Below are 12,888 nucleotides of genomic sequence, written 5' to 3' on the forward strand. Positions count from 1 at the left end.
TGGACAACTAAAAATATATAGAAAAAATTAGCCGGGCATGGTGGCGCATGCTTGTAGTCCCAGCTACTCGGGAGGCTGAGGCAGAAGGATTGCTTGAGCCCAGGAGTTTGAGGTTGCTATGAGCGAGGCTGACACCACGGCACTCACTCTAGCCTGGGCAAAAGAGTGAGATTCTGTCTCAAAAAAAAAAGAAAAAAAAAAGTTAAAGGACACATGATAAACTAGAGAAGAACATTTATAGCTCATATCACAGGAAAAGGCTAACATCCCCAATATATAATATGTGCCTAGAAATTGGTAAGGGGAAGACCAGCAATCCAATCAGAAAATGGACAAGGGACAGTTCAGAGAAAAATATAAACAACCTTCAGAGTCACGAACAAAGCTTCATGATAAGCAGCTGGCATCTGTGCTGGACAGGTGTTGGCTGGTGAAGAGGTGTGTGGGTGGTGCTGGGAGCCAGTGGACGCTCAGCAGGGTGGCAGGGGGAGGTGAGGGATGGGGGAAGGCGAGGGATGGGGAGAGACCTGAGGGCTGGAGCGCAGGCATGAGGGGCGCCCGTGTGCTGCTGAGCTTGGGACTCAGGGTGCCAGGCCTCTGGCTAGGTTAGAACTTGACACTTCCCCTTAGGAGCACTGAGCAACCGCCGAAAGGTTTCAGTAGGGAAATGACGTGATCAGGTTTGGATTTTGTGACTAAAAAGACTAGTTCTGTGATTTATATCTCCCCCAAAATCACTTTACTGTTGTATGGAGACAGGGCTAAAGAGGGGTAGACCGGGAAGCAGGGTGGCCACTTTGCCCTGCTTCCCCGTCTATCCCACGACTCTTGGTGGCTCTGATACCCCTGTGACCATCTGAGGTGTGGTGAGCAAAAGGAGATTCCTCCCTTCCTAGAGCTTCATTCCCAATGGGGCATGACGGATGGTGAGCGCATGTATAAGCAAGATGCTGTCAGATGCTGCGTGCTCGGGAGGACGTGAACAGGAATTGGGGTGGAGTGTGGGAGATTAGAGGGCCCAGTGAGGCCTCCCTGAGGATGGGGCCGTCGTTGAGGGTCTGGGGAGCCAGGACGAAGCATCTGGTTCTTGGTAGACTTATGCGGTTGGAGCTGGAGAGCAATGGCAGAGCCATGGGGGGTGAGCTCAGGCAGTGCGCAGAGGCCTGGTTGCCTGGCCCCACAGGCGTGGGGAGATGTCCGGGTCTTGTTCTGAATGCTGCAGGAAGCCACTGAAGGTTTTTGAAGACTAGTTAGGAGACGGTTGCTGTTGTCCAGGCGGGAGAGGAGTATGGCTTACCTTAGGTTGGTGGCAGTGGAGATGGAGAGACAGAGAAAGGTGAAGATATGTTTTGGGGGAGGCCTGATCGGAACTGCTGATGGGTTGGGGAGTGACCGAGGAGAGCGAGGTGCCAGGGACCATCTCTGTTTGCCATGTGCAACGGGGTGATTGGTAGGATCGTTCTCTAAGGTCACAGAAGGTAGGAGTGAAGGGACAAGGCCATGGCGGGGGGATAGGGGAGGTTGGAAGGCCCTTGTGGGGGCTGGCCCTGCTGAGCCCTCTCTCCTCTCTGCAGCTGTCCTCCTTGACAGAGGCTCACGAGGAGGCTCTTTCCAGTTTGACCGACAAGGCCAAGGGCTTGGAGAAGTCTCTGAGTAGTCTGGAAGCCAGTCAGGCAGGGGAAGCCAAGGAGCTGGTCATGGCCCAGGGGGAGGCCGAGCAGCTGCGGAAGCAGCTAAGGTGGGTGGCTGGGGGTAGGCACCAAAGGTGGGGGGTCCAGAAGTTGGGGGTGTGGCGGGTCTCCAGGGCACCCCACCGATGGCTGCCCTGTTCCCACCGCAACCCTAGAAAGACCCAAGAAGACTTGGAGGCACAGGTGACCCTGGTTGAGAATCTAAGAAAATATGTGGGGGAACAAGTTCCTCCTGAGGTCCACAGCCAGGCTTGGGAACCAGAGCGACAGGAGCTTCTGGAAACAGTACAGGTGAGAGAATGCAGGGGTGCATCTGTATGGGGGCCAGGAGTGGGATGTGTGGCTCAGGATCAGGTTGTGGGATGGGGTGGCCCCTGGAGGAGAGTGTGGAGCTCAGTCCCCAGGCCTGGAGGCCCTACAGAGGGGCTGCTCTCCCCCCACTGCAGAACTTGCAGGAGGACCGGGACGGCCTGCGCGCCACCGCCGAGCTGCTGCAGGTGCGGGTGCAGAGCCTCACGCACATCCTCGCCCTGCAGGAGGAGGAGCTGACCAGGCGGGTAGGGCCCTCCCCCAGACCCCTCACCCTCCACTGGACCCTACACCTACTGTCCCTAGCCTCCCTCCCTGTGGGCAGGAGAGGTCAGTGTGCCCAGAACCCGCCTGGATCTTTCTTTTGTGAACTCTTCTTGCTGCTTCTCCCTTCGCTCGGGCAGGACAGAGAAGAAACAAAGATGCTCCTCCTTCTTCTACTCCCCCAGGAGCCCACGCTTTTCTCCCCTTCCTCCACCCTCAGGTTCAACCTTCAGATTCCCTGAAGCCTGAGTTTACCAGGAAGTGCCAGTCCCTGCTGAAGCGCTGGCGGGAGAAGGTGTTTGCCCTCATGGTGCAGCTTAAGGCCCAGGAGCTGGAGCACAGGGACTCTGTTAAGCAGCTGAAGGGACAGGTTGCTGCACTCTCTTTTCCCCCTACATTCCCCCCAGCTCCTTGCTCCTTCCATACGGATGGTATTCGTTCAACAAATATTACCGAGTGGTTACCACATGCTGCGCACGCAGCCATGAACAAAACAGACAAGTCCCTGCTCTCATGCAGTTTGCATTCTAGAGCTGAGATGCAGAAGAAGCAAGTAAACAGATAATGCCAAATTATATGAAGAAAAGTGACAGAGACTGAGGGTGGGTCACCCTCAGGTAGGATGGTTGGGGACAGCCTCTCTGAGGAGGTGATAGCATCTGAGTGTGGCTGGCATTGTCTGAGCTGCTGGGTCCTGTGGGTGGGTCAGGGGGACATTTCTCAAGGTATGCGTACATGGAAAGTGCTTCTGGAAGGAACACTGGACCCAGACTCCATTCTCAGGAACCTAAGCTTCTGTCTCCCTGCATGGCATTCTTGCAGAGACCTCTGCACCTGCCCCTTCACTCCCAGCGTCCCCTCAGCTTTCAGCTCTGGAGAGCCCTGCCCAGCTCCCTCTCCTCCCCCAGATGGCAGAGCTCCAGGAACAAGTGACAGCCCAGAGCCAGGAGCAGGCCATCCTGCAGCGCTCCCTGCAGGACAAAGCTACGGAGGTGGAGGTGGAGCGGATGGGTGCCAAGGTTGGTGTCTGAGCCAGGCAGGGACTCAGGGAGGGCAGCTGGTCCCTAGGGAGGGACCCTGTCTTTCACCACATCCTCCCCAGGCCCTGCAGATGGAGCTGAGCCGCACTCAGGAGGCCAGGCGCCGGTGGCAGCAGCAGACAGCCGTGGCTGAGGAGCAGCTAAGGCTTGTGGCCAATGCTGTCAGCAGGTATCTGGGGTGGAGGGGTGAGTGAAGTAGTATTTCTGCCTCCCCAGTTTCCTGGGCACCTTGGAGTTAAAGAGTCAGGGAGGGGCCAGGCATGGTGGCTCACGCCTATAATCCTGGCACTTTTGGAGGCCGAGGCAGGAGGATCGCTTAAGCCCCAGAGTTTGAGACCAGCCTGTCCCTCTACATTGATGCTGTGGTCACTTGTTGTAAATTCCTGCTGCATGCTGGGCTGGAGGTGAGGCCGTGCTTCCTCCCGCAGTGCAGGCTAGTAACAGCTTGAGCTAAATCGAGCACCTGGGAGCATCTTCACCTTCAGAATTGCTCAAGGTTGGGGCTGTGGATACTTGATCTTCCTTTCTTTTTCTCTGAAAGTTTACAGGCATGCCCTGCTTACTTAGAAAAAAATTTAGTCTATTTATTTGACGCTGTATACTTACTTGCTTACTAGATATTCCATCTAAAATGTCAGTTTGCTTCTAAATCAATTGCCAGCCTGTGCCTCTCATACCAGCTTCCCAGTTGTTTCATCACTGACAAATATTATGTAACCTGTAGAAAGACCTCTAAGGAAAGACCAAAGTTTCTTTGTGCTGGTGATGACCTCACCTCGGCCTTGGACATCGAGGTGCCCAAGGCAGGTCGTCCGCGTAGAGCTCTCAGGACGGTGGCTGGCTTACAGTTTGTGTCCTGTAATGTTTACTGTTACCATGAGGCTTTTCTTGATGGGTCAGATAACAGTTGTTGGTTTAGCAAAATAAGGCAGGATGAGTCTTTGCCCACTACTACCTTCTCTTGGATTTGTACCTTGGGAACACTGAGCTTTTAAAAATGAAAAATTTCAAACGTGCATGGAATTAGGCTAGTTGTGCACCACCACCCAGATTCGGTCCATGGCACATGCCTTGCACCTGCGGGAGAACAGAGAGATTCACTGTGGACAGGGTTTCACTTTGGTCCTGGGAGATCACAGAAATGCTTCTTGCCAATGATTCATTGCCAGAAGTCCTCCAGACTTAAAGCAGTCCAAACTCGGATTGATGCCAGGTTTGTTAGATAGTCCCTGGTGACTTGGAGACTTATCAGAAAGTGGCCACAGTAGGTGTTGGAAGCACCTACTTGAACAGTTTCCGGGTCAAAGTGATCTTTGCTGTGTTGCTGGGGATCCAACTGCCAGCCTTTGCGCTCACTTGGTTTTTAGTCGGCGCAGCCCTGGACTCTGCTGAGGAAGTCCCAGCGGTGCCCCTACACAATCCCTTGGCCTCCTCCCTGCGCCTGTTTAAGCTTCCCAGTTTTCGTGAGCCCTGTTGGTCCTGCATCTGGCACAGCCCACTGGTAAAGCACACGGACCTGCCCTCATTGTACTGGAGAGTCTGTGCTCCTGGGCTTGTTGGACAGGATAGCTTCGATGCACAGTAGTGAACAAAACACAGGTTATGCCAAATAAGGTTCACAGGTTGCTTGGAAAGATACACAGTTATTTAATGCACTCTTGGGCAAGGGCCCCTTAGAAAATTGACGAAAGCCATGCGTTCCTCACTTGTATGACAGTGCAGGATAGAGGGGTTGTCTGTACAAGGCACAGCAAGTCCTTTGGGGATGAGGGGAGGGTGGAGGGTCAGTGACCTGTGCCCTCTGCAGCTCTCAGATCTGGGTCCAAAGCACCGTGGCTAAGATGGAACAGGCTGCAGCCCGGCTCCCCAGCCTCAGCAACCGACTCAGCTATGCCGTCCGAAAGGTCCACACCATTCAGGGTGGGTAGAGCAGCCTGCCCCCACGCCACCAGGATCTGACCCTCTTCTTCCTGGCCCCGCTCTCTCTGATCCCACATCCATCTACCGTCTTCTCAGCAGTCATTACATCTCTTCCCCCTCACTCCCCTATCTTCCCTTCGCCCTTGCAAACTCGTCTCTGTTGCTGTCTGCCTTTTCCCTCCCAGGCCTGATGGCTCGAAAGCTGGCCCTTGCTCAGCTGCGCCAGGAGAGGTGAAGTTTGGGCACTTTGAGGTGGATAGGGTGGGGGGTGGGGGGTGGGGGTGGGGGCTTAGGGTGTTGCCTGCTGGGACCCAAAACCATGAGGACTGAGGAGGGATGGAGGATTAGGGGTCAGTCAGCTGGGTGCTCTCCCCTGACTCTGCTTCTCTCCCCTGTCCCAGCTGTCCCCCACGCCCACCCCCACCAGTCACAGACCTGAGCCTTGAGCTGCAGCAGCTTCGGGAGGAACGGAACCGCCTGGATGCAGAACTGCAGCTGAGTGCCCACCTCATCCAGCAGGAGGTGGGCCGGGCCCGGGAGCAAGGTACACCTGGTCCTGGAGTCTGGCAGGATGGACAGGAGGGAAGACCTGGGGTCTAGGGCGCGTGGAGAGGCCTGAGCCAGCACCACCTCCTCCCAGGGGAGGCGGAGCGGCAGCAACTGAGCAAGGTGGCCCAGCAGCTGGAGAAGGAGCTGCAGCAGACCCAGGAGTCCCTGGCCAGCGTGGGGCTGCAGCTGGAAACGGCTCGCCGGGGACAGCAGGAGAGCACGCAGGAGGCTGCCAGTCTCCGGCAGGAGCTGACCCAGCAGCAGGAGCTCTACGGGCAAGGTGTGGGGGAAAAGGGGGGCTTCCCGTGGCAGGCGGGTGGGAACTGTGAACAGAGGCTCCTCCTGATGCTCCCCGTCTGTACCTGCACCCCAGCTCTGCAAGAGAAGGTGGCTGAAGTGGAAACTAGGCTGCGGGAGCAGCTGTCGGACACAGAGAGGAGACTGAACGAGGCTCGCAGGGAGCACGCGAAGGCTGGTGAGAGTTGCCGGGGTGGATTTGCGCCTTCCAGGAAGACGGAAGTGCTGAGAAATAGCTTATTGTTTCCCCCTCAAACTTTTTAAAAGCTTTTTACTGAAGTATGCAAGTAACGAAGGTATCAAGGAATAGCGTAGATGAATTCTCATTTGGTGGGCCACGTACCAGCACACTCCAGAGCCCCCCAGACCCACCCCAGTCACTACCCCTCCACAGAGGCCACCCCCTTCCAGATGTCTAATGCCAGCAATTACACTCCCCAGCAGAAATTTCAAACACCTAGACAAGTTAAAAGAATCATGTAATGGGCTGGGCGCGGTGGCTCACACCTGTAATCCTAGCACTCTGGGAGGCCGAGGTGGGAGGATCATTTGAGCTCAGGAGTTCGAGACCAGCCTGAGCAAAAGCAAGACCCTGTCTCTATGAAAAATGGAAAAATGAGCTGGTCGTCATGGCACGTGCCTATAGTCCCGGCTACTCAGGAGGCTGAGGCCAGATCACTTGAGCCCAGGAGTTTGAGGTTGCTGTGAGCTATGATGATGCCACTGCCCTCTACCTGGGGGGACAGAGCAAGAATCTGTCTCAAAAAAAAAGGAAAAAGAATCACATAATGAATCACATAATTCATATGTCTTCTCTAGCTCAGCACAGCAGGTAACACTTGCCACACTTGATCTCTTATCCCTATGCACATTTATATATTTTCTGGAACCATTTGAAGTAAGTTGCAAATGTGATTGCTCAGCGGCATCTCCCACAAATAGAAAATTCTCCTCTGTACCTGTAATGCCATTATCATACTTCAAGAAAATGAGCCCTGATTGCACAAAATCTAATATCCAGTCCATATTGAGATTTCCTGTAGGGATCTCTGGCGTGGTTTGGGGATGGGGAAGGCACTGTGGGCTCACAGATTCCCAGGGCCCCAGAGCAGCAGCCCAGCCCTCTCATGGCACGGAAGGGACGGGAGGCCCACAGAGCTGCTGGTCTAGCCTTCCTGCCTCCTTGCTGCAGAGGGCCTGGCTGCCTCTGGCCTGGCTGACTCACACTTGTCCCCTCTGTTCCCTGGCTTCTCTGTAGTGGTCTCCCTGCGCCAGATCCAGCGCAAAGCCACCCGGGAAAAGGAGCGGAACCAGGAGCTCAGGCGTCTGCAAGAGGAAGCTCGGAAGGAGGAGGCGCAGCGACTAACCCGGCGCGTGCAGGAGCTGGAGAGGGACAAGAACCTCATGCTGGTAGGGGACAGTAGAAGCCAGGGCCCATGTTGGGCTGGTTGGGGGGTAGGAGTGTGGCAGGAGGACAGGGGGCTCTGCCTGGGCTAGGTAGCGTTCAACCTCTCCTTCCCAGGCCACCTTGCGGCAGGAGGGTCTCCTCTCCCATTACAAGCAGCAGCGACTGTTGGCAGTCCTTCCTTCCCTGCTGGGTAAGGAGAAGGCTGTGGGATCCGGCCCCAGGCCTGCTGGGTCTTCAGCACCTGTAACTCCAGCAGCAGCACAGCCCACCAGGGAATCCATAAAAGGTAACAGGCTGAGCACAAAGGGACAAATGGAGGCCCTGCGGGAATCTCTCCTTCAGGCACTCTTGCGTGCGTGAGCCTTGTTCTCCGTGGTCCTTGGAGGCCCTTAGCCTCTTTTATTCACACCCACCTTGGACCAAAGAACCTCTCCCCGCTAATACTCATGTCCTGTGCCAGCCCTGTTCCTCCACACAGTAACCCCAAGAGCCCTCTCTTGTCTGGTGCCCATCCCGTGCTGTCTTCCTTCCCAGGGTCCCTCTCTGTCCTGCTTGACGACCTGCAGGACCTGAGTGAGGCCATTTCCAAAGAGGAAGCTATTTGTCAAGGAGACAACCAGAACTCTGCAGCTCCAGTCCCACAACAACGCTGAGCAGCTGAGCAGCAGAGGGCTAGAGGGAAAGCCGGCCTTGGGGCTGGAGGATCCTGAAGAGGGGCAGGGTCCAGCCCAGCCCCTTCCTCACCCAGCGGCTGGCTCTGGGGACACCAGCTACCACCGAGTCTGAATCCTCCTGCACTAAAATAAAGATGACTACAGTAGGAGCATTGGAAATGTTATCTCTGGGAACGTGCGGGAATTCTTCCTGCACCCTCCTCTCCTGGAGATGTGCGAAGTGAGCCCACACATCGCTGTTTCTCTAAATGGCACCTTTTTCAAAACCCCTTTCCTAAGCTGCTTTGAAAGTTTTTTGAGAAGCTCCTGTTTTTCTTTATTCTCGACTTTTGTTTTAAAACTCTTTTCCTCTGGAAGATGATAAATGCCAGGAGTGGGGAAGATAAAACATTCACTCATTCACCAGGAATGTCAGATCCAGGCACTGCACTAGCCCGGGGCCACAGTGGCAGGCTGGGGGCCCTGGGTGCTGACACTGCAGTGGGAGAGGCCTACCGTAGAGAGGACCTAAAGGGACAAACAAGATTGTTTCAAACAATAAGTGCTGGGAAGAGAAAGTACAATACAATCATATGATAGAGACTGACTCTGGACTCTTAAAAAAAAAAAAAGGGCCTGGTGGGGTGGCTCACGCCTGTAATCCTAGCACTCTGGGAGGCTGAGGCCAGAGGATCGCTTGAGCTAAGGACTTTGAGACCACCCTGAGCAAGAGCGAGACCCCGTCTCTACTATAAATACAAAGAAATTAGCCAAACAACTAAAAATAGAAAAAATTAGCCGGGCACGGTGGCACGTGCCTGTAGTCCCAGCTACCTGGGAGGCTGAGGCAAGAGGATCCCTTGAGCCCAGGAGTTTGAGGTTGCCCTGAGCTAGGCTGACACCACGGCACTCTAGCCCAGGCAACAGACCGAGACTCTGTCTCAAAAAAAAAAAATCTCTAAGTATTTTTTTAGTAGTTTTTTTAGACACAGTTTCCCTGCTCTGTCACCCTGGCTAGAGTGCAATGGCATCAGCATAGCTTATTGCGACCTCAAACTCCTGGGCTCAAATGATCCTCCCATCTGAGCCCTCCAAGTAGCTGGGACTACAGGTGTGCACCACCACACCTGGCTAATTTTTCTCTTTTTTTGTAGGGACTTGGGGGTTGGGGGAATGTCTCGCTTATGCTCAGGCTGATCTCGAACTCCTGAGCTCCAGCGATCCTCCTGACTTGGCCTCTCAGAGTGCTAGGATTACAGGTGTAGAGCTACTTTTTTAATCAGAGAGAAACCGACATGATCCCATGTACATTTTAAAGAGATCCTTTGGGTGTGGGGGAGGGGTGAACGGCGGGAGCAGGGAGGCCAATTAGAAGGGTTGGGGAGGCTGGAGGAGAGATGGGGGCTGAGGACCGGTGGGCTGGGTTTGGATGCGGGGAGAACAGGGCTTGCAGGTGGATGGGGAGGAATGAAGGTTTCAACATGAGGTGAACCCTGAGGGGACAGTGGTGTCCTCTACTGCAGGGGGAGCAGCCTGGGGAGGAATCAAGTTCTGTTTTGGACACATTCCTTCTGAGAGATCTGTGGACCTCCGGGCAGAGAGGTCCTGGAGGGAAAAGTTCTAGGGGGCCCTCTGACGAAGACGAGGGAGCTGAGACCCAAAGGAAGAGGGGAGGGAGGAGGTGGGCACAAGACAGTTGGAGTCAAGCACCAGGGCACAGGCCAGGGGGCAGAGAGGAGGACTCCTGAGGGAGGAGGAAGGACCCCAGGTTAGAGGAGCAAGGCAGCTTCTTCCTGAGCCTCTGGGCGAGACTGAGGTAGCCAGCTCTGGGTGGGGAGAGGGAAGGGGGAGATCCTCACATCTTCTTCCTCTTCTGTAGTCACCCAGGTGGCTCCCGGAAGGAATTCCTCAGACATCACTGCTGGGGAGGGCCCTGCATGCCTGAAGAAGGCCCATGCTGGAGAGCAGCATGCCTGGGTCCTGGGGGGACGGGAAGTGCCAGGGAAAGAAGGAAGCCCCGAGGTGGAGCGGTCCACGGTCCACGTGTGGGTGGGTGGGGCCGGGGCACTAGCTGACACTTGGCAGCTGCATCCCAGGTTTGACAGGCACTCCCCCCACACCCGGGCGTTCTTCCTCCCAGCCCCTGCAATTACGAAGCTTCCCCACGCTTGTTTGCTCCCATTCTTTGGCTTCCAATAGCTGCAGGGATGAAAGGTGGACATCCCTATGATTATGGAGCTGCCAGATAGGTATGGATTGCTGCAGGGTGTAGATGGGGGTGTGTGAAACAAAAGTGGGGTGACCTAGAGTCTGGGTCACGGTAGGGAGAGCCAAGCAGCTGGGTCCTGGGCTGGGGGACTAAAATGAGGGACGCCACCATCAGAGGTTACACATTAGCCTTGGCCCTCCAAACGGGTTTGACCAGTTCGGTTCTGATGGGATTCCACGTGTCATTGGGCCAGCCCCTCCGCAGAGACTGGCCTTCTCCTCTCCCTCCTCTCCTATAAAGCCTCTTGGGGTTCTCAGGCTCCCAGACGCAGCCCACCCTGGCTTTGGGTGCCAGGAGACAGCCATGATGCTCAACTGGAAGCTTCTGGGGATCCTGGTCCTTTGCCTATGTGCCGGAGGTGAGCCGGGAACAGAGGCCAGGAATGCAATTTGGGTGATGAGGGATGGTCATGACCAGTGAGGGTGACCGCTGAGAAGGAAGGAGGTGAACTGGACCCATGGGGTGGGGGAGATCTGGGAATTCGCATTAGGGGAAGAGTTAAGGGGATGCAGGAAGGTGCATTTAGGCTCAGAATAAACGTTTTGCTGGCTCGGGTGTCGCTTTATGTGGCGATTTAAGTCAGGATCCAGGTGTGTGGGGCAACTATTCATCGGAGCCAGGACCTGTGTTAAGGAGGGTGAAGTCACTGTAGAGATGGGGTCTGGGTACCAATGGGACCAAGGTGTAGGCCCCTTTGGGATGCAGGCTGGCCTGGGGGTCATGCCACTGAGGCGGCCCCACCAGGGTTGGATGGAGCTTATTTGTGGAGGTCTTGTCAGTTTAAAGTCGGTCAAGGTAATGAATGGTTCAGATCAGTGCTCGTGGTAGGGGTCATGTCATTTAAGATCATTTCAGTATCTGTAAATGTATAGAGAGCTCTCTGAGAGAGACTTTTGAGATGTGTTTGTGGGATCAGCTCAGGCTGTGTCCATCCCAGAGAGGCTCTGCCTCTTGGGGCCGTAGCTGGGATGGGTGGGAACAGAGGTCTGGCCCTGCCCACCTCTTACCTTTCTCCTTCCTCCTCTACAGGCATCTCAGGCAGTGGGGACCGCCCGTCTTCCCCACCCACAGAGGCCCGAGAGGACGAGGGCTCCCCCACATTTCCTCAGGGTCCTCCAGTCCCTGGGGACCCCTGGCCAGGGGCGCCCCCTCTCTTTAAGGACCCTCCACCTCCAGGCCCCAGTCATCCCTGGAGAGACCTGCCTGAAACGGGAGTCTGGCCCCCTGACCCCACTAGAACTGATCCTCCTCAACCTCCCCGGCCTGATGACCCCTGGCCAGCAGGACCCCAGCCCCCAGAAAACCCCTGGCCCCCTGCCCCTGAGGTGGACCACAGATCTCAGGAGGAGCCAGACCTTGACCCACCCCGGGAAGAGCACAGATAACAGGATGTCCAGAGCCGCCCCTGCTGCCAGGTGTCTCCAGGCAGAGTGCACCCAAGCCCATCTCCACCCTCTGATTCCCCATAAATCTCCCTAATTTAGCCTACCTCCTTAAGTCCCTTCTTCATTCCCTCAGCTTTATTCTGAACTCGGTGTTGTTATCAATATTTTCTGTCTCCTCCTGAGATCCGTGTGTGGCCCTCACATTTCCCCTCTGTTTTTCTCGGACAGCCTAAGTACACTCCTACCTCATGTCCTGTCCTCGCCCTGCCTGCTCGCCACCACCTCTGCCCAATCCTGGACGCTGGGGCAGGGCTGCCAGCGTTGTGTTCCCTGCTGCCACCTGGCGGCCTACGCCTGGGAACTATCGGTACACAATGATGGTGCTTCCATGAAATGGAAAGATAAAAACCATATTTTCTTAATTCTGACTCTAGGCAGCTTCCTTACTAATGATTAGGTTTTGAATATTCAGATGCCCTCCTCACAGCCCTAATCTTACAGAGCTCTGGAAGGAATCTGAGTGCCTAGCTTGCCCGTGGGCAGCGCATAAGGCTGTGGGCTCTGCAGGAGGAGGGCTGACTATAAGGACAGGCCCACATCCCTCCTTTTCTGGGACCCTTGTATCAAAGGATAGCAAAACAGGTTAAGTCTCTGTTCAGTGGCTTATGATTTGGGATACCACTGGTGATACATGCAAACTTTCCCAGAGGCACGTGGACAGGAGATCAATTTCCAGATGTGTATGTGTCCCTTCCTAAAATGAATCTCTTGCCCACCCTGAGCTTGACCACGGTGCCCTTCCTGGGGAGGCCAAACAAAGATCAAAGGAAAACATATATAAAACCTTTCCATCTCATTAAGAGATGTGTTTTCAACAAAAGTTTACTTTTTATGTTTAAGCATTGTCAGCATTTGTAGTTTTGACTAATTGTACTAATTGCAATATAAACCTAGTACAAAATAACTATTTTGAACACACTTTTTTTGAGACAGAGTCTCATCTCACTCTGTTCTGCCAGGTAGAGTGCAGTGGCAGCATCATAGCTCACAGCAACCTCAAACTCCTGGGCTCAAGCTGTCCTGCCTCAGCCTCCCAAGTAGCT

The 12,888-nt window shown here is 54.9% G+C and overlaps 2 protein-coding genes across 6 annotated transcripts in view; both read left to right on the forward strand.

Annotated features, from left to right (window-relative positions):
- CCHCR1 (coiled-coil alpha-helical rod protein 1) overlaps positions 1–8,266 on the forward strand; it is a 12,271-nt gene extending 4,005 nt beyond the window's left edge. For 3 of the 5 annotated variants that reach the window (XM_012652921.1, XM_012652920.1, XM_012652919.1), the window contains 14 exons: positions 1,575–1,738; positions 1,847–1,982; positions 2,138–2,248; positions 2,485–2,634; positions 3,173–3,283; positions 3,367–3,473; positions 5,112–5,224; positions 5,410–5,455; positions 5,626–5,768; positions 5,865–6,053; positions 6,147–6,248; positions 7,329–7,480; positions 7,593–7,764; positions 8,013–8,266. In XM_012652921.1, coding sequence (XP_012508375.1) covers positions 1,575–1,738; positions 1,847–1,982; positions 2,138–2,248; positions 2,485–2,634; positions 3,173–3,283; positions 3,367–3,473; positions 5,112–5,224; positions 5,410–5,455; positions 5,626–5,768; positions 5,865–6,053; positions 6,147–6,248; positions 7,329–7,480; positions 7,593–7,764; positions 8,013–8,131 — 1,815 coding nt within the window. In that variant the 3' untranslated portion in view covers positions 8,132–8,266. The remainder of the gene's footprint in view (positions 1–1,574; positions 1,739–1,846; positions 1,983–2,137; positions 2,249–2,484; positions 2,635–3,172; positions 3,284–3,366; positions 3,474–5,111; positions 5,225–5,409; positions 5,456–5,625; positions 5,769–5,864; positions 6,054–6,146; positions 6,249–7,328; positions 7,481–7,592; positions 7,765–8,012) is intronic. The other 2 variants (XM_012652923.1, XM_012652922.1) reach the window with 1 other exon arrangement.
- A 2,437-nt stretch (positions 8,267–10,703) lies between these two features.
- PSORS1C2 (psoriasis susceptibility 1 candidate 2) lies at positions 10,704–11,785 on the forward strand. Its single transcript, XM_012652965.1, has 2 exons — positions 10,704–10,758; positions 11,430–11,785. Exons 1-2 carry the CDS (start codon positions 10,704–10,706, stop codon positions 11,783–11,785), a joined length of 411 nt encoding a protein of 136 aa, XP_012508419.1.
- Positions 11,786–12,888: the final 1,103 nt, after the last annotated feature.

Source organism: Propithecus coquereli, unplaced genomic scaffold (assembly GCF_000956105.1).
Source record: "Propithecus coquereli isolate 6110/MARCELLA unplaced genomic scaffold, Pcoq_1.0 Scaffold404, whole genome shotgun sequence".
Lineage (NCBI taxonomy): Eukaryota > Metazoa > Chordata > Mammalia > Primates > Indriidae > Propithecus > Propithecus coquereli.

Excerpts from the sequence above, each read along its gene's own strand:
- PSORS1C2 (XM_012652965.1), top strand. The coding sequence starts at position 10,704 with ATGATGCTCAACTGGAAGCTTCTGGGGATCCTGGTCCTTTGCCTATGT. Across the intron at positions 10,759-11,429 it reads CCTTTGCCTATGTGCCGGAG|GCATCTCAGGCAGTGGGGAC; the intron begins GTGAGCCGGGAA and ends CCTCCTCTACAG.